Source organism: Vidua chalybeata, chromosome 34 (assembly GCF_026979565.1).
Source record: "Vidua chalybeata isolate OUT-0048 chromosome 34, bVidCha1 merged haplotype, whole genome shotgun sequence".
Classification (NCBI taxonomy): domain Eukaryota; kingdom Metazoa; phylum Chordata; class Aves; order Passeriformes; family Viduidae; genus Vidua; species Vidua chalybeata.
This window is the reverse complement of record NC_071563.1, coordinates 919613-942740: the sequence shown is the minus strand read 5'-3', so window position 1 is coordinate 942740 and position 23128 is coordinate 919613. Positions and strand designations below refer to the sequence as shown.

The following is a 23128-nucleotide window of genomic DNA, read 5'->3' as shown; positions in this document are numbered from 1 at the left end:
GAGCGGGGGGCTTCTCCTCCGCCTGCCCGGTGGCTGTGGGCGAATCTCAACAGAGGCAGAATCTTGGCTGAGCTGGCCCAGCCCGGGGCTGCTCCTGGGGCCTGGCGGATCCTGGCTCGGCCTGGGCGAGCAGCAGGGCGAGCCTTAGTAAGTAACAGGGCAAGATGTTGGCAGCTGCAGCCGCTAACACCTCGGCCCCGCGGCCTCTCCTCCCCCTGCCCGGCAGCTGATGGGGCCTGGTGGGCTCCCCAGGCAGGAGCCCAGCCTGCGGCAGGGGCCACCTGGCCCGTCCCAGGCCAAGATGAGGGTCAGGCTGGCCAGTTACCTCTTTGCAGCTGGAAAAGAAAGAGGGATTTCCCAGGATTTTTCCTTTTTTACATGCATGTTCACAGAGGCTTATCAGCTTTCTCAGGGCTTTAACAGATTGTCAATTCTCAAAGCTAATTACTGATTGCTTTTTGTGTCAGACATGGAGGAAACTGCTAGCAGCTTCTCTTTGCATTTCTTCCATAAGCGCCTCCCATGCAAAACCACCCCACCATAGGAACAGGGGGCTGGTGAAGGTTGCCATGGAAACTGACCATAGCAACAGGGGGGCTGGTGATGTTTGCCTAGGAAGGAACCGAGTTGCCACAGGCCCTCAGAGGGGTTCCATGGGGACTTCCCAAGAGTCTCCAGGCTGTTCAAGAACTGGAATGTCACAGGCAGAGACAGGGGCTCCATGGAGACCTCCCAGGGCCTTCTGGAGATGGTAAAGAGCCGTGTGGTCAGAGGCAGTCACAGCCATTCCATGGTGACATCCCAGGGGACCTTGGGTTGCAAAGGCACTGATCTGTCACAGGCACTCACGGGGGCTCCACGGTGACATCCCAGGAGTCCCCAGGCTGCCAAAGAGCCGGGATGTCCCAGACTGGCACAGGAGTTCCTGTCATGGACAGAGTGGGAGCTTCAGCAAAAGCTTTGTTTCTTTATTGGAGAAACTCCTGCTGAGTCATGAGGTGGAAAAATGGCATTTGATTTTGGTTACAGGTATCTCCTCTAACTCATCACTGTCTTTTTCCACAGGGCAGAAGCCAATGCCCAGCCACAGCCAATGTCCAACAGCAGCTCCATCAGCCACTTCCTCCTGCTGGCACTGGCAGACACGTGGCAGCTGCAGCTCCTGCACTTCTGCCTCTTGCTGGGCATCTCCCTGGCTGCCCTCCTGGGCAACGGCCTCATCATCAGCGCCGGCCACCAACTGCACACGCCCATGTTCTTCTTCCTGCTCAACCTGGCCCTCAGCCACCTGGGCTCCATCGGCACCACTGTCCCCAAAGCCATCCACAATTCCCTCTGGGACACCAGGACCAGCTCCTATACAGGATGTGCAGTCCAACTATTTTTTCTGTCTTTTTCATTTCAGCAGAGTTCTCCCTTCTGACCATCATGTGCTACGACCGCTACATGCCCATCTGCAAAGCCCTGCACTACGGGACCCTCCTGGGCAGCAGAGCTTGTGCCCACATGGCAGCAGCTGCCTAGGCCAGTGGCTTTCTCTTTTCACTGCTGCACCCAGCCAATACATTTTCCCTGCCCCTGTGCCAGGACAATGCCCTAGGCCACTTCTTCTGTGAAATCCCTCAGATCCTCAAGCTCACGTGCTCCACATCCTATCTCAGGGAACTTGGGTTCATTGCAGTTAGTGCCTGTTTAGGACTCGGATGTTTTGTGTTGTTTTTTCCTATGTGCAGATCTTCAGCGCCGTGCTGAGGATCCCCTCTGAGCAGGGAGGGCACCAAGCCTTTTCCACCTGCCTCCCTCACCTGGCCATGCTCTCCTTGTTTGTCACCACTGGCACATTTGTCTGCCTGAAGCCCCTCTCCATCTCCTCCCCATCCATGGAACTGGCACTGTCAGTTCTGTACTCGGTGGTGACTCCAGCCCTGAACCCCCTCATCTACAGCCTGAGGAACCAGGAGCTCAAGGCTGCAGTGTGGACACTGATGGCTGGATGATTTCAGGATCATTCAAGTGCTGGCAAATCAATTGTAATAAACCACAAATCACTTGGGATAAAAGTCACCTTTGATGCTTCTTGTTGGTTATGTCTTGTTTTTTTTTTTTTTTCCTTTGTTTTATTTTTTTTTTCATCTAGTCCACAAAGGAAAGCCATTCCTTGTGGCATTTCTCATTTTGTTTCTCTCCACCTTCCCTGTAGCCACAGACTGTGTCAATGAGGGGCTGTGCTCATGGTGGCTTTAAAGGAACTCAAGGATCTCCCAGCAAAGTTTTTTGCAGAGATGCCCCTTTTGTTGCCTTCTCTAGAGCTGCAGCAGCAATGTCTGTGTGCAGAGCTGGGGGCAGATCAGTGCTGGCACAGCAGCTGTGCCCAGCAGCAGCAGCACTTGGTGGTGCCAGTGCTGCTCCTGTGCCACTGCCCGGCTGCCCTGGTGGCCCTGGTGTTGCTGCAGGGCCTGAGTGCTCTCGGGGCCGGGCACAGTGCTGGGGGTGGCAGTGCCAGGGCTGCAGCAGGGACAGGCCATGGGCACTGCTGGGGCAGTGCTGACGCCTCAGGCCAGGGCCTGGGGACTCCAGGCTCCTTTGCCCAGGCTCTCTCAAGAACACGGCCAGGCCAATGCTCAACAGAGAAGAACCCCCGTCAGCAGCCCCAGGCTGGCCGTGGGCAGGCTGGGGGCAAACAGCATGGCTGGTGCTCAGCCAGGGCCCTGGGGGAGAGGGGAAGGAACAGCAGAGCAGGGGCTGGTCCTTCCCCACTGTGCTGGACAGCCCATGGCAATGTCCCAGAGCGTCCTCATGGAGCTGCCAACATTATCCCCCCTCTGCAGCCCTGGCCTCTTCCCCAGCTCACAGAGGTGCCACATCCTTGCAGGCACAGACACAGCAGCACTGGCTCAGGAGCTCCTGTTTGCATCGCACAGAGCTGGTGGGAGCACAGCCATGCTGTTGGTGTGGGGACATGAACCTGAGGGAGCACAAATGCCATCAGCCCCTGAGGCCAGGAAGGGCTGTGGCATGGCAGGGAAACCACTCAGCTTTGTCCTGGCCTCTGCAGTCAGTCAGAAAGTTTGTTCCCATCAGCTGGGAGTTTCACCAATGCAAAGGACGTTGTCTTTATGGGCTTTCCCCTAGGAGTGCGGGGGAAATGGCACCAAGGGAACTTTGAACTTCTGAACACTCTTGGCCTCTCTAAATCGAGGCAAGTGACAATTGCAGAGACTTTTTCCACAAGAGCGCTCCTGTCATCTGTGGACATTGTACATATGTTCCCCAGTAGGGCCAGAAAACTGCATAACCCAGAGTAGGTGTAGTGTTGTTTCCTTTTTACTGCCTTTTGTTGGTTTATATTATGTTAATTTTGTCCACCTGTACCATCAACCAGGTTTTGGAGATCACCACCATCTAAAGGTAATCAGACTGAGATGAGGACCCTAGTCAATGAGCCGGGAGACGTCTTCCTAGGCACGCCCGCGAGGACTGGAGTCCCAGTTCTGCTGCAAAGCAAAACTGATCACCTCCTCCTCTGCGTCGCCAAAGGGAGCAGCGGCGGTGTGCGCGACCCCTCGGGCTCCCACCCAGAGCTGATCACTCAATAAAGGCCTTTAAAAGGAGCTGGTCTCCTGGCCCATTTCTATCACCTACTATCCAGTGAAACCACAGCCAAGGGAACGGGCTTGGCGGAATCAGCGGGGAAAGAAGACCCTGTTGAGCTTGACTCTAGTCTGGCGGTGTGGAGAGACATGAGAGGTGTAGAATAAGTGGGAGGCCGGGCGTGCGCTCGGTGTGGCGGGGCGACCCGCCCGCCGGCGTCCCGGCCGTCGGTGAAATACCACTACTCTGATCGTTTTTTCACGTATCCGGCGAGGCGGGGGAGCGAGCCCCAAGGAGGGCTCTCGTTTCTGGCGCCAAGCGGCCGGCGCGCGCCGGCCACGACCCGCTCCGGGGACAGCGGCAGGTGTGGAGTTTGACTGGGGCGGTACACCTGTCAAAGCGTAACGCAGGTGTCCTAAGGCGAGCTCAGGGAGGACGGAAACCTCCCGCGGAGCAGAAGGGCAAAAGCTCGCTTGATCTTGATTTTCAGTACGAATACAGACCGCGAAAGCGGGGCCTCACGATCCTTCTGGCTTTTTGGGTTTTAAGCAGGAGGTGTCAGAAAAGTTACCACAGGGATAACTGGCGTGTGGCGGCCAAGCTTCTCCTCACAGGACTTGTGTTCCAGACCCCTCAGCAGCCCTGCTGCCCTTCTCTGGACACTCTCCAGCCCCTCCATGTCCTTCCTAAATTGGAGACCCAGAACTGCACATAGCACTCGAGGTGCTGCCCAACCAGTGCTGAGTGCAGGGGAAGAATCACTGCCCTGCTCCTGCTGGCCACAGCATTCCTGATCCAGCCCAGGAGCCATTGGCCTTCTTGGCCACCTGGGCACACTGCTGGCTCATGCCCAGCCTGCTGTCCATCAGTCCTCCAGGTCTCGTTCTGCCTGGCAGTTGTCCAGCCCCTTTGTCCCCAGCCTGTAGTGCTGCAGGAGTTGTTGTGGCCAAAGTGCAGGACCCGGCACTTGGACTTGTTCAGCCTCACCTTGTTGGATTTGGGCCCTGGATCCAGCCTGTCCAGGTCCCTGTGCAGAGCCCTCCTACCCTCCAGCAGATCCACACTCGCATCCAGTTTGGTGTCATCTGCAAATTTGATGATGGTGGACTCAGTCCCCTCATCCAGATCATCAGTGTAGATGTTCAAATCCACGCTGGCTGGCTCTGATCCCTCGGCCATCCTGCAGGTGCCCTGTGATGGCACTCAAGGTGATCTCTTCCATAACCTTGCCGGGCACCGAGGTCAGGCTGACAGCCCTGGAGCTGCCCAGCTCCTCCTTCCAGCCCTTCTTGGCGATGGGGTCACATTGGCACCTCCAGTCCCCTGGGACCTCCCTGCTGAGCCAGGACTGATGATAAATGATGGAGAGCAGCTTGGGGAGCTCATCCACCAGCTCCCTCATCCCCCTAGCATGGATCCCATCCTATCCCATACACCTGTGAGTATCTGAGTGGCTCAGCAGGTCCCAACTGCTCCCTCCTGGATTACAGGGGATGTTCTGCTCCCTGTCCCCATTTACCAGCTCAGGAGAACACTTGTCCTGAGGACAACCTGTCTTCTTGTTGAAAACTGAGACAAACAAGGTGTAAAATAGCTCAGCCTTTTCCTTCTCTTTAGTTACTTGATCTTTAGTTCTCTGTGTAGGAACTGAGCTTGTGACCCTTTCTCTTTAGTTATATTCTCCACTGCATCCAATAGAGATTCTCCTCCCTGGTTTTGCTAATTTTTTTAATTTAAAAAAACTATAATTATTTTTTTATAAAAAGATTTTTTTTTCCAAAGTCACCAGGTTTAGTTGTAATAGAGCTTTCACCTCTCTAATTTCTTTCTGCATAGCCTTAAACAAAGTCCATAAACACTTCCTGAGTTGCTGGTCCTTTTTTCCCCTCTGTTCCCAAAAAAGCTGCATGGGCAGCCTGGACAGTAATTTTCCTCACTAGCTCATCTTTTGGCACGCTGGGACAGGCTGCTCCTTCCCCCTTCAGATTGCTTTCTTGAAATGTCTTCATCCTTCCTGGACCTCTTTCCTTTTAAGGCTTGATTCCCTTAAAAACATCAGTAACTGATTCACTACTCCTCAAATCAGAATCCTAAAAAGGCCAAAGTCTGCCCTTCCTAATTCCAGTGTAGAAGATTTGTTGCTGCCCTCTGCAGAGCTTCCTGCCCTCCAGCACAGCCACACTCCCACCCAGCTTGGTGTCACCTGGAAACTGACTGAGGCTGCCCTCTATGCCCTTGTCCAGATCAGCAATAAAGAGATTTCAATGACCAGGCCCCAGTCCTGAGCTCTGGGGACACCCCTGGATGTGACTCCATTCCTCAGCTGCTCTGAGTGCCAGGACATGTCTGAGGGAAATAGTGGGTGGAGGTAGGGACAAAGTGTTTTTGATTGTCAGCCATGAAGGCTCTTGATTTTCATATCTGTTCAGACTGCATTAGGAGGTGCTGGGGATCAATATCAATTGGACATTGCTGATCTCAATCTTTAAACAGGAAGAGAAAACTTAACAGGACAAAACTATTCTCTCTTCATTGTTTTCAGTATATTAGATTCACACTGAATACACTTCTGAAATCTGTCTAATTAACCACAGAAGAACTGAAGACTTGAATTATTCCCATGGGCTTCTCTTGTTTGGGTGTTTTGAACAAATGTTTATGAGCTTTTCTCACTGAATTCCTGAATTGAAGAACTCAAGAAAGAAGAGGCCTGTGGAGTAGTAAAATCCATCAGCAACCTCCAAGTGGCTGAGGATGCATCCTCATCAGAGCAGCAATGAGCAGAAATGGGCACAGCTTTGTGGCTGCCCCAGCTCTGGGATGGGCCCTGGGCCTGGAGCAGGAGCAGCTCTGCAGGGCCCCAAGGCCGGGGCTCTTGTGCTGGCCTGGGCAGATGGGATGGCAGCAGGGGCTGCAGAGCTCTCAGCACCTGAGCCCGAGGGGAGCAGGGCAGCCAGGGAGCCTCCTTGTGCCTTGGCCAAGCCCCTTCCCCCATGGCTGGGGCTGAGTCCTGGCTGAGCTGCAGCTGCTGCTGTGCCCTTGGCAGGGGCTGAGGCCGTGGGGCCAGTGGCCAGAGCAGCCTGGCCTGAGCAGAGCTGTGGGGCCAGAGCCGGCTGGGCTGTGCTGGGGAGAGGCCCTTGGTGCTGCACAGAGCTCAGGGCAGCTGGCAGAGCTTGCAGGGAGCTGGGCTGGGCTGGGAGAGGCTGACAGAGAAACCATCAGTGACCATCTCAGCCTGGCTGAGCGTGCAGGGGCAGGACTCAGCCCAGGCCTTGTGGGGCAGGGCCAGCGCCTGTGCAAGGCATGGAAAACAGGCAATGCCTGAGAGATGAGGCTGCTCTGTGCCCTTGGGGGCATGGACAGAGCAGGGAGGGGCTCCAGGACATTTGTCAGCGCCAGCCTCTGTCCCCAGCCCTTGGCTGCCCTGGCTGCTGAGCCCAGCTTTGGCCTGGGCTGAGTTTGGCTGTGGCCCAGCTCCATCTTCCTGCATGCTCAGGGCCTGTTCCCAGCCATGGCCAGCCCTGGCCGGCCTCTCTGCTGGCCCAGAGGCCGGCAGAGCCCGGGGCAGGGCTGTCTGTGCAGCCCCACAGGTGCCACGGGCTGGGCAGGAGCTGGCAGAGGCTGCCCAGCAGGGAGGCCATGGGGCACAGAGCCCCAAGGCTGCCGTGGGCACCACGGCACAGGGGCCGTTCCCAGCCGCAATGCTCCTGTCCTGGGCTGGGCCTGCACAGGGGCTGTGGCACCATGGCTGGGCCAGCACAGGGCCACAAAGGGGCCACGCAGCCACTGCCGGGGCTGGCAGCAAGGCCGGGCACAGACAAGGAATTGCTGAGCGTGGCCTGCGCTGGCCAGGGCTGACTGTGCCAAAGGCAGAGCTCAGCTGCCCTTGCTGGCTGCAGGAACAGTCAAGAGCCCAAAGAGCCTCCATGGCTGTACTGGAGACCAAGGCTGGAGGAGAGAAATGCACGGCTGCTGTGGGATGGGCAGGGCATGGAATTCCAGCAGATGCCTCAGCTTACAAGGTGCTCTGCTCTCCCTCAGCTCCTCTCTGAGAGAGCCAATCCCAGCTCAGCACCTCAGGGTACTGGGGCCCTAAAGGAGAACTGCCTGTTCATGGGCACACAACTGATGGAAAGGGGCACAGGTTTTAATATCTGTTCGTCTCATAAGATATAAGCAAAAGTTTATTACTGGGTCACTTAAGTCTGTCCAGTCTTTCTTCTTTAAGTTGAACACAAGAAAGGTGGTGGATTATTTCCCCCCCTGTCTCTCAGGTCACCTTTTGTTCTCATGGCTATGTGTGATTTCCCAGTTCCATCAGATTGTATTAGATCCCCGATTGCTACATTTTAAATAGACTTAGATGTGGTTTAATTGCATTCTGCCCGCTAGTTTCTTTTCCTGCAGGATTATTCCCACCAGCTTGTCTGCATCACTGAAAGTGAAAGGATAGTTGTGCCAATTCGGGCCATTGGTGGCCGAGCTATCCTGAACTTCCCTGACCAGCTGGACTTCTCGGCCTGTCCGGTCAAGTACAGCACCCAGAAGACTCTGCTGGTTCGCAATGTCGGTAACCGGGCAGCTCATTACCAGCTGAGCACCCAGAGGTGAGGATCTGTCCTTGTGCAAAACACCTTTGGGTGATAACAGGGCTGGGAAAGAGCAACAAAAGGAAGCAGAGCGTTGCAGCTGCTGCCCTCTCTTTGTGTTGCAGTCCTTTCTCCGTGGTTCCGACCACGGGAACTCTGGGCGCTGGCGACAGCATGCGGGTGACAGTGGGATTTCACCCGCTGACGACCGGTGACCATTCCGGGTGGCTGTGCTGCAACACCGGTGAGTGCTGGGCCCTGCACGGGGCACAGGACACTTCTCCACCATCGCTCCCTGTTGTCCCATCCCATGGGGATTGTCCCATCCCCCTCCATTCCCTCCAGAGGTCCCTCCCCTGTTCCAGCTTTACCCCAAAGAAAACAGAGTTTTCTGTTGTGTTATTAACTGTTGTGTTGATAACTGTTTTCTGTTGTGTGATCAACTGTTCTGTTGTGTTTATCAAGCCCCTTGGTGTTTAGGGGCTTGATAAAGTGGATCTCCTCTAACAGGGCTAAGATTTTTGCACTCCTGTTTTGCTGGGAGTTGCTGAGTGGGGGAAGGAGGAACCCTGATTCTGCACGACCTTGTTCCTCTGGGCCTCCTTTTGCTGCCCACATGCCCCCAGGCATATTTGCTGGTCAGCAACAAGGGATCCAAGGGATCAGGAGAGACAGGAGTCTCGTGGGATGCCCAGGGCAGACCCTGGGCAAGCCAGGACTGAACTGGGCTCCTCAGCGTCACCTGAAGGACTTTGATGCAGAAATCCCGGTGATCTGAGTGGGTCACTGGAGCACATTGACAAATCTCACTGTACGTGCTGTCACCTTGGGGTCAAATCTGCACAAACACTCTCAGAAATCAGGTGTTTAAGGAGGTGCCCAGGACATCCTCACGCTGTACCCCCAGAGCTGTCAGGATGTGATAAATGTACTGATCCATGGAACTGCTCATTCAGCTAAAAGCTGTGACACTTTATCCTGTGACCTGCAGTTTGCTCTGGTCCTTGTGCTTCCATCAGCAACTGAGCTGAGCAAAGACTCCCCTTTGCTTTGTTCCAGGTGAAGAAACTATCCACACAGAGCTCCACGGAGAAGCTGGAGCTGTCCATGTTGGGTTGAGCACAAATTTCATGGAGGTTGAGACGACTTTCATCACCATGTCCAACCACGCAACCATGTTCATTAAAAACAGGAGTAACGTCACAGCCCACTTCCAGTGGAAGGCTTTTCCTACTGAGGAAGAAGAGAATAAAGAGAAGAGGAGGTTGGTCTGACAGATCCATTTCAGTGAGATACACGGCCCACGGCTAAAACTGACGTGTGGCCTCAGGGGGGTGTTGGTGCTTTTGAGTGCTTTAGGCCAAGGAAACCATGCCTGGCTCTCAGGTGTGTGTCCCTGCTGGCTTCAGGAGCTCAGCACTTAGCATTCCAGTTCCACTTATACTCCAACCAAGGATGGCATTTTGGGAAGGAAAGGTTGGTTGCAATGACTGGATTTCCTCAAGTTCTCATTGGGCTTTTGCCTCTCTGATCTTCTTCCTCCATGGCCTGGCAACATCCTTCAACAGCTCACCCTCTTTCCAAAGGCGATACACCCTCTTTTTTTCCCTTAGTTCCTTCAGAAGCTCCTTGCCCATCCAGGCTGGTTGTCTTCCCTGTCAGCTCGCCTTTCAGCACACAGGGACAGTCTGTTCCTGTGCCTTCAAGACTTCTTTCTTGAAGTATGTCCATCCTTCCTGGACCCCTTTGTCTTTAAGGGCTGTTTCCCAGGGTTCTCGCCAAATCAGTCTCTTGAACAGGCCGAATCTGCCCTCCAGAAGTCCAGAGTGGAAGTTTTGTTGATGCCCCTCCTTGTTTCACCGAATATTGAGAACTCTGTTCTTTCACGGTCACTGTAGCCCAGACAGTGGTGAACAGATGAAGTTCATTTAGTCATTAGGGAACTTCCTGGTGATATCCCTGCTGTACCTGGACCCCAGGGAGGCAGCAGACTGCCCTGTGGAATGGATCTAGTCGATCTACAGGGCCCTCAGCTCCCCTTAGAAGGGAGTCACCTACTACCACTACCCTTCTTTTCCTCTTAATGCTTGAGGCTGTGACCTGTGTGACAGACCAAGTGCAACTGGGAGACTCTCCAGGCAGAATTTTTTCTGTAGTGTCATCTGGCAGAGCCTCTGGAGCCAAGCCTCATACCTATTCTGTCAGGGTACCTGGGTAGGTGGTGGGGGTCAGGACGGAATTTTATGACCTCCCCAGCAGAGACCCATTTCCATTCCCCACTGTCTCCTAGGTCTCCTCCTTCTGCCTGATGCCAAGAAGGGCAGGGCTCCTCTGGCTCCTGCTGAGCTTCTCTCAGGGTTGGACGGCTGTAACTCCACCAGTTTATTTCTGTGTCGCTCTCCCTAATGCTCCTCAGCCTTTCCACTTCTTCCTTAAGCTCTGCCACCGGGCAGAGCAGATCATTCAGCTGCCCACACCACACGCAGGTGTCTTTTGCACTTCCTCTGGTATTAACAGCAGACTCAGACCCTCCCTGCAGCCAGGGGCCTGGACAGCTGCGTCCTTCCTGGGGGGTTCTGTTTGACTTAGTGCATTCCTGCTGGCAGCAGCAGCAGCAGCAGCAATGGCTTTTCATCATTTGTAAACCATAGCTGGGGGAAATAAAAAAAGCAGAAAGCAGAAAGAAGAAATCCCTGTCCCTGTCCCTGCCCCTGTCCCTGTCCCTGCCCCTGTCCCTGTCCCTGTCCCTGTCCCTGCCCCTGTCCCAGCCCCTGTCTGTCGCAGCCGCCCGCCCATCGATGGCTGGGCGCTCCCCGCCCTCCCCCATCGCACTCCCTGCCGCCGCCTGCAGACTTTTCCCGCCCCGGCCCAGTCTCTCCTCAGCCAGTTCGCACAGCGGCAGCGGCGGGAGGGCCGGCAGCGGGCCGACACCCAGGCAGCCGGGGCCTTCGGCCGGCAGGGCGAGAGCCCGCTGCAGAGGCAGGGCGGGCACGCTTAGCGCCCTCCCTTTCCCAAGGAGCTTGCTCCTCGGCTCTCGCCGAGCCTTCTGCTTTGCCGGCCTTCCTTCCTTGCTGCTCAGCCCCGGCCCCGGCCGAGCCTGCGGCGGGACGGCAGCGGGGGGAGCGGCTGAAGGCAGGGAGCCACATTCCACACTCCATTTCCCAGCTGTTGGTGCCGTTGGTGCCTCCGAGTTCTGCTTGCCCAGCCCCAGGGACGCTCTCCTGCCCCTGCACGCTCAGCCAGGCTGAGATGATCACTGTCAGCCTCTCCCAGCCCAGCCCAGCTCCCTGCAAGCTCTGCCAGCTGCCCTGAGCTCTGTGCAGCACCAAGGGCCTCTCCCCAGCACAGCCCAGCCGGCTCTGGCCCCACAGCTCTGCTCAGGCCAGGCTGCTCTGGCCACTGGCCCCACGGCCTCAGCCCCTGCCAAGGGCACAGCAGCAGCTGCAGCTCAGCCAGGACTCAGCCCCACTATGGGGGAAGGGGCTTGGCCAAGGCACAAGGAGGCTCCCTGGCTGCCCTGCTCCCCTCGGGCTCAGGTGCTGAGAGCTCTGCAGCCCCTGCTGCCATCCCATCTGCCCAGGCCAGCACAAGAGCCCCGGCCTTGGGGCCCTCCAGAGCTGCTCCTGCTCCAGGCCCAGGGCCCATCCCAGAGCTGGGGCAGCCACAAAGCTGTGCCCATTTCTGCTCATTGCTGCTCTGATGAGGATGCATCTTCAGCCACCTGGAGGTTGCTGATGGATTTTACTACTCCACAGGCCTCTTCTTTCTTGAGTTCTTCAATTCAGGAATTCAGTGAGAAAAGCTCATAAACATTTGTTCAAAACACCCAAACAAGAGAAGCCCATGGGAATAATTCAAGTCTTCAGTTCTTCTGTGGTTAATTAGACAGATTTCAGAAGTGTATTCAGTGTGAATCTAATATATTGAAAACAATGAAGAGATAATAGTTTTGTCCTGTTAAGTTTTCTCTTCCTGTTTATAGATTGATATCAGCAATGTCCAATTGATATTGATCCCCAGCACCTCCTAATGCAGTCTGAACAGATATGAAAATCAAGAGCCTTCATGGCTGACAATCAAAACCACTTTGTCCCTACCCCCACCCACCATTTCCCTCAGCCAAGCCGTGGCACTCAGAGCAGCTGAGGAATGGAGTCACATCCAGGGGTCCCCAGAGCTCAGGACTGGGGCCTGGTCATTTAAATCTCTTTATTGCTGATCTGGACAAGGGCATAGAGGGCAGCCTCAGTCAGTTTCCAGGTGTTTTTAAGGGAATCAAGCCTTGAAAGGAAAGAGGTCCAGGAAGGATGAAGACATTTCAAGAAAGCAATCTGAAGGGGGAAGGAGCAGCCTGTCCCAGCGTGCCAAAAGATGAGCTAGTGAGGAAAATTACTGTCCAGGCTGCCCATGCAGCTTTTTTGGGAACACAGGGGAAAAAAGGACCAGCAACTTAGGAAGTGTTTATGGACTTTGTTTAGGGCTATATGGAAAGAAAATTAGAGAGGTGAAACCTCAATTAAAACTAAACCTAGTGGCTTCTGTAAAAAAAATATTTTTATAAAAAATATTTTATAATTTTTTTTAAATAAAAAAATTAGCAAAACCAGGGAGAAGGAGAATCTCTGTTCTTTATTGGATGCAGTGGAGAATATAACTAAAGATAAAGGGGTCACAAGCTCAGTTCCTTCAGAGAGAACTAAAGATCAAGTAACTAAAGAGAAGGAAAAGGCTGAGCTACTTGACACCTTGTTTGTCTCAGTTTTCAACAAGAAGACTGGTTGTCCTCAGGACAAGTGTTCTCCTGAGCTGGTAAATGGGGACGGGGAGCAGAACATTCCCTGTAATCCAGGAGGAAGCAGTTGTGACCTGCTGAGCCACTCAGATGCTCACAGGTGTATGGGATCAGATAGGATCCATGCTAGGGGGATGAGGGAGCTGGTGGATGAGCTCCCCAAGCTGCTCTCCATCATTTATCATCAGTCCTGGCTCAGCAGGGAGGTCCCAGGGGACTGGAGGTGCCAATGTGACCCCATCGCCAAGAAGGGCTGGAAGGAGGAGCTGGGCAGCTCCAGGGCTGTCAGCCTGACCTCGGTGCCCAGCAAGGTTATGGAAGAGATCATCACCTTGAGTGCCATCACAGGGCACCTGCAGGATGGCCGAGGGATCAGAGCCTGCCAGCGTGGATTTGAACATCTACACTGATGATCTGGATGAGGGGACTGAGTCCACCATCATCAAATTTGCAGATGACACCAAACTGGATGCGAGTGTGGATCTGCTGGAGGGTAGGAGGGCTCTGCACAGGGACCTGGACAGGCTGGATCCAGGGCCCAAATCCAACAAGGTGAGGCTGAACAAGTCCAAGTGCCGGGTCCTGCACTTTGGCCACAACAACTCCTGCAGCACTACAGGCTGGGGACAAAGGGGCTGGACAACTGCCAGGCAGAACGAGACCTGGGGGACTGATGGACAGCAGGCTGGGCATGAGCCAGCAGTGTGCCCAGGTGGCCAAGAAGGCCAATGGCTCCTGGGCTGGATCAGGAAAGCTGTGGCCAGCAGGAGCAGGGCAGTGATTCTTCCCCTGCACTCAGCACTGGTTGGGCAGCACCTCGAGTGCTATGTGCAGTTCTGGGTCTCCAATTTAGGAAGGACATGGAGGGGCTGGAGAGTGTCCAGAGAAGGGCAGCAGGGCTGCTGAGGGGTCTGGAACACAAGTCCTGTGAGGAGAAGCTTGGCCGCCACACGCCAGTTATCCCTGTGGTAACTTTTCTGACACCTCCTGCTTAAAACCCAAAAAGCCAGAAGGATCGTGAGGCCCCGCTTTCACGGTCTGTATTCGTACTGAAAATCAAGATCAAGCGAGCTTTTGCCCTTCTGCTCCGCGGGAGGTTTCCGTCCTCCCTGATCTCGCCTTAGGACACCTGCGTTACGCTTTGACAGGTGTACCGCCCCAGTCAAACTCCACACCTGCCGCTGTCCCCGGAGCGGGTCGTGGCCGGCGCGCGCCGGCCGCTTGGCGCCAGAAACGAGAGCCCTCCTTGGGGCTCGCTCCCCCGCCTCACCGGATACGTGAAAAAACGATCAGAGTAGTGGTATTTCACCGACGGCCGGGACGCCGGCGGGCGGGTCGCCCCGCCGCGCCCGGCGCTCGCCCAGCCTCCCACTTATTCTACACCTCTCATGTCTCTCCACACCGCCAGACTAGAGTCAAGCTCAACAGGGTCTTCTTTCCCCGCTGATTCCGCCAAGCCCGTTCCCTTGGCTGTGGTTTCACTGGATAGTAGGTGATAGAAATGGGCCAGGAGACCAGCTCCTTTTAAAGGCCTTTACTGAGTGATCAGCTCTGGGTGGGAGCCTGAGGGGTCGCGCTCACCGCCGCTGCTCCCTTTGGCGACGCAGAGGAGGAGGTGATCAGTTTTGCTTTGCAGCAGAACTGGGACTCCAGTCCTCGCGGGCGTGCCTAGGAAGACGTCTCCCGGCTCATTGACTAGGGTCCTCATCTCAGTCTGATTACCTTTAGATGGTGGTGATCTCCAAAACCTGGTTGATGGTACAGGGGGACTCTTCCCCACTGAGTCTTGTCACTTAATTTTCTAAATCTCCATGTCGGCTCGTTGTTTCCGGGGCCTCTTGTGGAGTCTTCTTCTGCCTAGCTTCATTTGCATATTACCGGAGCTATTTCCGGCCGCCATTTTGGGAGCAGCGGAGGCAATACCCGAGAGACTCAATAAGGGTACCAATAAAGGGATTCAACAGTGGAGGAAGTAACAAGGGGTACAACTGGAGTATTAACACAAGGGGGTACAACAATTCAACAGTGGGGGAAGTAACGGGGGGGGTATTACAACAAGGGTACAACTGGAGTGAATATGGTGTACAATAAAGGTGTCTAACAATTATCAGCTTATTTCAACTATCTTAACTTTACCGAATTTATTCATGACAGTAGGTAGGGACAGTGGGAATCTCGTTCATCCATTCATGCACGTCACTAATTAGATGACGAGGTATTTGGCTGTTTTTCAAACACATATATAGAATATATGTTCCTTTTCCAGGTTAAGTAAAGGTGGCCCGTCCACCTTGGACAAGTCCAGTGAAGTGGTCCAATTTGGTTGTAAATTGACACGTTATGAAATAATAGGTTCTGTCCCTGCTCACTATCAGCTACCTAACGGCTGCCCTACGTCCCTAGCTGTGGTCTAATTTATTAAAAAAAGTATAAGACAGTACAAAAAAAAGAACACTATATAACAATACAAAATTAACATAATAAAAACCAACAAAAGGCAGTAAAAAGGAAACAACACTACACCTACTCTGGGTTATGTAGTTTTCTGGCCCTACTGGCGAACATATGTACAATGTCCACAGATGACAGGAGCGCTCTTGTGGAAAAAGTCTCTGCAATTGTCACTTGCCTCAATTTAGAGAGGCCAAGAGTATTCAAAGTTCCCTTGGTGTCATTTCCCCCGCGCTCCTAGGGGAAAGCCCATAAAGACAACGTCCTTTGCGTTGGTGAAACTCCCAGCCGATGGGAACAAACTTTCTGACTGACTGCAGAGGCCAGGACAAAGCTGAGTGGTTTCCCTGCCATGCCACAGCCCTTCCTGGCCTCAGGGGCTGATGGCATTTGTGCTCCCTCAGGTTCATGTCCCCACACCAACAGCATGGCTGTGCTCCCACCAGCTCTGTGCAGTGCAAACAGGGGCTCCTGAGCCAGTGCTGCTGTGTCTGTGCCTGCAAGGATGTGGCACCTCTGTGAGCTGGGGAAGAGGCCAGGGCTGCAGAGGGGAGATAATGTTGGCAGCTCCATGAGGACGCTCTGGGACACTGCCATGGGCTGTCCAGCACAGTGAGGAAGGACCAGCCCCTGCTCTGCTGTTCCTTCCCCTCTCCCCCAGGGCCCTGGCTGAGCACCAGCCATGCTGTTTGCCCCCAGCCTGCCCACGGCCAGCCTGGGGCTGCTGACGGGGGTTTTTCTCTGTTGAGCATTGGCCTGGCCGTGTTCTTGAGAGAGCCTGGGCAAAGGAGCCTGGAGTCCCCAGGCCCTGGCCTGAGGCGTCAGCACTGCCCCAGCAGTGCCCATGGCCTGTCCCTGCTGCAGCCCTGGCACTGCCACCCCCAGGACTGTGCCCGGCCCCGAGAGCACTCAGGCCCTGCAGCAACACCAGGGCCACCAGGGCAGCCGGGCAGTGGCACAGGAGCAGCACTGGCACCACCAAGTGCTGCTGCTGCTGGGCACAGCTGCTGTGCCAGCACTGATCTGCCCCCAGCTCTGCACACAGACATTGCTGCTGCAGCTCTAGAGAAGGCAACAAAAGGGGCATCTCTGCAAAAAACTTTGCTGGGAGATCCTTGAGTTCCTTTAAAGCCACCATGAGCACAGCCCCTCATTGACACAGTCTGTGGCTACAGGGATGGTGAAGAGAAACAAAATGAGAAATGCCACAAGGAATGGCTTTCCTCTGTGGACTAGATGAAAAAAAATAAAACAAAGGAACAAAAAAACAAGACATAACCATCAAGAAGCATCAAAGGTGACTTTTATCCCAAGTGATTTGTGGTTTATTACAATTGATTTGCCAGCACTTGAATGATCCTGAAATCATCCAGTCATCAGTGTCCACACTGCAGCCTTGAGCTCCTGGTTCCTCAGGCTGTAGATGAGGGGGTTCAGGGCTGGAGGCACCACCGAGTACAGAACTGACAGTGCCAGTTCCATGGATGGGGAGGAGATGGAGAGGGGCTTCAGGCAGACAAATGTGCCAGTGGTGACACACAAGGAGAGCATGGCCAGGTGAGGGAGGCAGGTGGAAAAGGCTTTGTGCCCTCCCTGCTCAGAGGGGATCCTCAGCATGGCGCTGAGGATCTGCACATAGGAGAGAACAATGCACAAAAATCATATGAGTCCTAAACAGGCACTAACTGCAATGAACCCAGGTTCCCTGAGATAGGATGTGGAGCACGTGAGCTTGAGGATCTGAGGGATTTCACAGAAGAAGTGGCTTAGGGCATTGTCCTGGCACAGGGGCAGGGAAAATGTATTGGCTGGGTGCAGCAGTGAAAAGAGAAAGCCACTGGCCCAGGCAGCTGCTGCCATGTGGGCACAAGCTCTGCTGCCCAGGAGGGTCCCGTAGTGCAGGGCTTTGCAGATGGGCATGTAGCAGTCATAGCACATGATGGTAAGAAGGGAGAACTCTGCTGAAATGAAAAAGACAAAAAAAAATAGTTGGACTGCACATCCTGTATAGGAGCTGGTCCTGGTGTCCCAGAGGGAATTTTGGATGGCTTTGGGGACAGTGGTGCCGATGGAGCCCAGGTGGCTGAGGGCCAGGTTGAGCAGAAAGAAGAACATGGGCGTGTGCAGTTGGTGGCCGCAGGCTCCGGCGCTGATGATGAGGCTGTTGCCCAGGAGGGCAGCCAGGGAGATGGCCAGGGAGAGGCAGAAGTGCAGGAGCTGCAGCTGCCACGTGTCTGCCAGTGCCAGCAGGAGGAAGTGGCTGATGGAGCTGCTGTTGGACATTGGCTGTGGCTGGGCATTGGCTTCTGCCCTGTGGAAAAAGACAGTGATGAGTTAGAGGAGATACCTGTAACCAAAATCAAAGCCATTTTTCCACCTCATGACTCAGCAGGAGTTTCTCCAATAAAGAAACAAAGCTTTTGCTGAAGCTCCCACTCTGCCCATGACAGGAACTCCTGTGCCAGTCTGGGGCATCCCGGCTCTTTGGCAGCCTGGGGACTCCTGGGATGTCACCGTGGAGCCCCCGTGAGTGCCTGTGACAGATCGGTGCCTTTGCAACCCAAGGTCCCCTGGGATGTCACCATGGAATGGCTGTGACTGCCTCTGACCACACGGCTCTTTACCATCTCCAGAAGGCCCTGGGAGGTCTCCATGGAGCCCCTGTCTCTGCCTGTGACATTCCAGTTCTTGAACAGCCTGGAGACTCTTGGGAAGTCCCCATGGAACCCCTCTGAGGGCCTGTGGCAACTCGGTTCCTTCCTAGGCAAACATCACCAGCCCCCTTGTTGCTATGGTCAGTTTCCATGGCAACCTTCACCAGCCCCCTGTTCCTATGGTGGGGTGGTTTTGCATGGGAGGCGCTTATGGAAGAAATGCAAAGAGAAGCTGCTAGCAGTTTCCTCCATGTCTGACACAAAAAGCAATCAGTAATTAGCTTTGAGAACTGACAATCTGTTAAAGCGCTGAGAAAGCTGATAAGCCTCTGTGAACATACATGTAAAAAAGGAAAAATCCTGGGAGATCCCTCTTTCTTTTCCAGCCGGACGGCCTGGCAAAAGAGTCAGAAAATACAGATATTGAGATGAGAACAAGATTTGAAATACCAAACCCTAATTACTGAGCAACTTGAAAGCAATAATACAGCCAAGTTGAAAGCAATCCCCCCTTCTGATTAAACAATGCCCTTTACTTACAGATAGATCCAAAGGTCAAATGGAATGTTCTGTCTCACCCCCAATGTATGGTTCATCCCACACCTGTAACCCTCCCCTGAAGTATCAGGTATCTGTAACCCCATTGGCCCAAGTCCTGTCTCAGCCCACCTTGAAGCCCCCTGATAAGGTGTGGCCGAGGGACCAGACGCTCTCTCTTGGACCTTCCTCTTTGGACACTCACCCTCTCTCTCTCTCACCCCCTGCTCTCCCTGGGCCTGCCACGAGTTGCGGCTAGCAACTCCAAGCAGGGCCCTTCACCCCTTAGAATAAACCAAATGTTCTAAAGACCTGGCTTCAGAGATCCTTCATCACCACCCATCCAAACTGTCCTGGAGCCCAGCAGTCCCCACAGTCCCCAAAGCTGGGGGGCCAATCTGCCCACACTGGGAGCCTCCGTGAATGTCCAGCTCGTTCTCCTGGGGCTGTCAGCACAGGGTCCATTGCCATCCGGTTCCATCCCCCTTACTGGCACTGATCTCCAAGGAAGCCTTGCCCAAAGTTCAGCCAAAGCCTCAGCCAAAGTTCCCCAATTAGGACACTGCGGAGTCTTGCACAATTCCTTTTCAAGATGATGTCAGCACATCAATGAGATCATAGCACTTGTCCATCTAGTCAAGAATCCCCCACGGGGACACTCTGCTCTCTCATCAATGGAGCACAAAGCAGCAACATTCCAGAGGAAAATCTTTGCCCATGGGCACTGTGGCTCCTTGGGCAAGTTCCAGAGCAAACAGTCAAGGCAGTGGCCTGAAATGTTTTCCCAGCTGGGTCACCAGAGATCCCGGATGCATCCACAGTGGCCCTGTGGAAAGAGAGAAGCAGGAGCCTTTCACTAATTTCACTTATGTCAAACAGGAATTGCAGCCATGGACATGTCTTGGGAACCACTTCTCCACTTCTTTTTTCCTTCTTGGAACCTGGGACAAGCATCTGGATACTCCTTGGGAAAAAAAAAAAAAAACAAAACAGGGACACTGGGATTCTCTGTGACTCAGGCAAGGCTCCCACAGGCTTCAGCACCCAAATCTCTGACCTCCACTGTGGTTCTCCTGAAAAATATGAGTGTCAATTCCCAAACAGGGCCACAGGAAGGTTTTATGGCCGGGCAAAAGTTAGAGGAGTGGCATGTGGTGAAGAGTTGAAAAAGCAGAAGTTTCCAAGTCCTTGAACTTCAGCGGCTACAAGGAGAAAGCTTGAAGTTTTTATGGTCCATTAATCTCTGTCTTCCCTCTGTATATTTGGCACATTCCAAGTCCAGAGCAGATTATGGGAAGCTGTCGCCTTCTGCTGAGAAGGCGGGCGACCTGGTTTCAAGACACAGCACGGCGACCCGGCCTCCCCCGGGTCACTCGGGCCACTGACATGCACAGACACCAATGTGGTGGATGGTCAAATGGCGTTTATTATCTCATCTCGTGGGGTTAAATAGTCAAGGGGGCTTTGCTACATCAAAAGGGGACGGTGGGTCTGGCTAGGGTTAGTAAGGAGTGGAAAACTACTGGAGTTAGGAGGGGCTGCATGCTTCAGGGGTGATTGATCATCTATAGCAGGATGAGGGGGGAAGGGTCTTGCTTTCCGTCACATCCCGAGATTTTCCGTTCGCCTGTCCCTATCTCCCACATCTCCCCCCCCCTTTTTTACTAATGAATGAGGTAGTTATAAACATAGGCACTAAGGTGAGGTATAAAGTTATAATTTGAAAAGGGAAAAGGGGTTTTGGTAAACCTGAGTAATCTTCGCAAGGGAAGTTTAGAGAACCTTTGCGACTGGCAGTGTCCTCGGTTTTTTGGTTCACAGCATTTGTTGCCGGCCTATAAACAGGATGTTGGCCCGTTCTAGGCGAGCTTGAACACATGAGACCAGCTTGTTTAGCAGGCATGGTCCGAATGTAAGGGTTAAAAGCAGTATTGCTAGCAGACCTATCAGGGTGGAAATTAGAGTGGTGAGCCATGGCGATTGATTGAACCAGGACTCGAACCAGCTCTGTTGGGTTTCCCTGTCTTTCTTTCTTTGAGCCAGTCTATCTCGGAGTTCTGCCATGGAGTCTTTAACGACTCCTGTGTGGTCCGCATAGAAGCAGCATTCCTCCTTCAAGGCGGCACACAGACCTCCTTGTTGCATGAACAAGAGGTCCAGTCCTCGCCTGTTCTGTAAGACCACTTCCAAAAGCGAGGAAACTGATTTCTCTAGAAAGGAGATGGATTTCTCGATCCTCTGCAGGTCCTCATCGATGGTCATCTGCAGCTGAGCAAGCCCTTGGTGTCGGGTCGCAAGGGCCGAGACACCCGTGGCTGTGCCAGCTGCTCCCAGGCCGAGCAGCATTGCGATAGTCACTCCCGTTATTATTTCTCTTTTGTGAAGTCGGCCGGGCTCCTCAAAGAGGTGGTATACCACTTCGTCTGAGTGGTACAGGACCCTAGGAACAATTAGAACTTGGACACAGAAATCGGTAGCGTCATTGAACTTGGCAAGGAACACGCAAGGACTCACCCCAGATCTCTGACAAACCCACATCCCTGATGCGGATGGGACCGCCCACTTGTTGACCTTTCTGTTGGGCTTGACAACTTCGGTGCAGAAGTTGCCTTTCTGCTTTGCCAAGGCTGCATTGCCAAAGCATTTGCCCTGGCCTGTGACTTGACCCAGGGTGATTCCCCTACAGGGAGTGTCCCATCTGCACTGGTGGGGGGCTTCAGCTGTTGAGTAACTGAAGGGGGTGTTTAGAGCAACTCCTTCGTAGAAAGGAGGTTTAACATCGTAGCAAAGCCAGCAGGAATTGGTTAGGTTCGGGTTGGATTCGTTCAAGGATAGAAAGGTAGCCTCTAGCATGCGGAAGATTGGGTCTGAGTCCGACTCGGCTAAGCGGCCTATTTGGAAGGCATCTGCATGGCCGGTCGGGATATCAGTGGCCTTTGTGGGTAGTGGTTTGGGATGGGTTATGTTTCTCCCTTTCAGCACATCCTTAATGACCTTATTGGGTCCTACCGGTCGGGGTGCTGGTGGTTGGAGCCTGATAATTCGCACATTCACCCACTCTTTTGGCCCTTTGAGGACTACAGTCCACGTTCTGCCTGTGGCCCAATTAGGGTGTTCTGGCTGCAGAACTGTCATGTTATAGTCTGTGCACTTCCGATATTTGGGCTGTGTATAATGGTTGCTATAGACCCCTTTCGCGATGGCGGGCTTTTTACAGCCGGTAGGTGCCCAGGTGAACTGTAAAAATCTATCGGGCTCCTGCGGTTCCCACCCCTCTCCTGATGGTCTGGCATCTGTGACAATGGTTTCACAGCCCCAGTGTCCGCAATATCCCCACCCCGGGTAGTTACAGTACCTCTTCCCCAGGTTGGAGGCTGGACACCAGTAGCATAGGTACATGTACATGACGTGTGGGTGCTGGGGTCGTATTTTTGGTCGTCCTGGAAACAGATCGGCGATATGGAACACGAAGGATGGGGTGCCTGCCGTGGTGATTTCTTTGAATACCTTGTCACTTGAAAGATATTGCATGACCCACCTGAATGGCTGATGGGGGTAATAGTCTGGATTAGCTCGCCCTCCGGCGATGAGCCCTAATAACAAGATCACACAAAGCCACCGTTGCTGTCTGGGTCTCACCGGTATAGGACTCTTGGGCGCTGTCTGGCGTTTTGGTGGTTTGTCGTTTTCCTCTGGAACCGGGATGTACGCGTTACAGGGACGGCCCACGAGCATGTCCTGTAAACAGAAACTCGCAATTCTCGTTAGTCTCCTGGGTTGTGGCTGTATTGAAAAGAAGCAGTCCTTGATGTCCAGCACTGTGCATGGCTGTCCTTTGGGGATGGCTGAGTTGGTGGGCAGCAGTGTCTGAACTGGACCCATGGGTTGGATTGTCCTGTTCACCTCCCTCAGGTCGTGGATGAGGCGATGACCCTCTCTGGACCTTTTGGGGATTACAAATACAAGGGTGTTCCACGGGCTGGTGGAGGGTTCTATGTGACCCTTCTGCAGCTCGCGGCTGACTAGTTCCAGCAAGGTTGCCATTCGAGGCTTTGACAGGGGCCACTGCTCGACCCAAATGGGGTCTGACGATTTCCAAGTCAGTCTGATTGGCAGCGGTGGGTGTACGGCAGTGGCCCTCAGGATAAATTTGTGATCCTGACTCCTAACATAGCGAGGACATCCCTTCCTATCAAGGGTGAAGAGCTTTGTAGAATGTAGGGGTAGATTGCCACCGTCTGTTCCGGTCCCTTTTTCGTGTGGAGTGTTATAGCCACCAACTGGGTGCTTTTCCACACCCAGGATGGCCCTCCCACTCCGTTCACTGGGGGGACCTCTTTACATTGCCAATGCTGAGGCCAAAGTGCTTGGGGAAAAACCGAGCAGTCTGATCCCGTGTCCGCCCAGAACTGAAGCCCTATGACGTGGGGATCCTGACTGCCATAAAGGCGGCATGTTCCCCACCTCTTCAGGGGCTCCTTCCCTATTTTCATGGCCAAGGCCACCCAGGGGTC

At 53.9% G+C, this 23128-nt stretch overlaps 1 protein-coding gene, 1 long non-coding RNA gene and 2 pseudogenes across 2 annotated transcripts; 3 read left to right on the top strand and 1 right to left on the bottom strand.

Annotated features, from left to right (window-relative positions):
• Positions 1 to 170: 170 nt before the first annotated feature.
• On the top strand, positions 171 to 2064 carry LOC128802184 (olfactory receptor 14I1-like). Its single transcript, XM_053968431.1, has 2 exons — positions 171 to 751; positions 1066 to 2064. Exons 1-2 carry the CDS (start codon positions 570 to 572, stop codon positions 1421 to 1423), a joined length of 540 nt encoding a protein of 179 aa, XP_053824406.1. The 5' UTR covers positions 171 to 569; the 3' UTR covers positions 1424 to 2064.
• LOC128802183 (olfactory receptor 14J1-like) lies at positions 1429 to 2064 on the top strand (annotated as a pseudogene).
• A 3751-nt stretch (positions 2065 to 5815) lies between these two features.
• Positions 5816 to 9451, top strand: LOC128802189 (uncharacterized). The gene is made up of 3 exons (XR_008435350.1): positions 5816 to 8198; positions 8306 to 8424; positions 9240 to 9451. It is a non-coding gene; the product is annotated as an uncharacterized LOC128802189 (long non-coding RNA).
• A 7270-nt stretch (positions 9452 to 16721) lies between these two features.
• LOC128802175 (olfactory receptor 14J1-like) lies at positions 16722 to 18518 on the bottom strand (annotated as a pseudogene).
• Positions 18519 to 23128: the final 4610 nt, after the last annotated feature.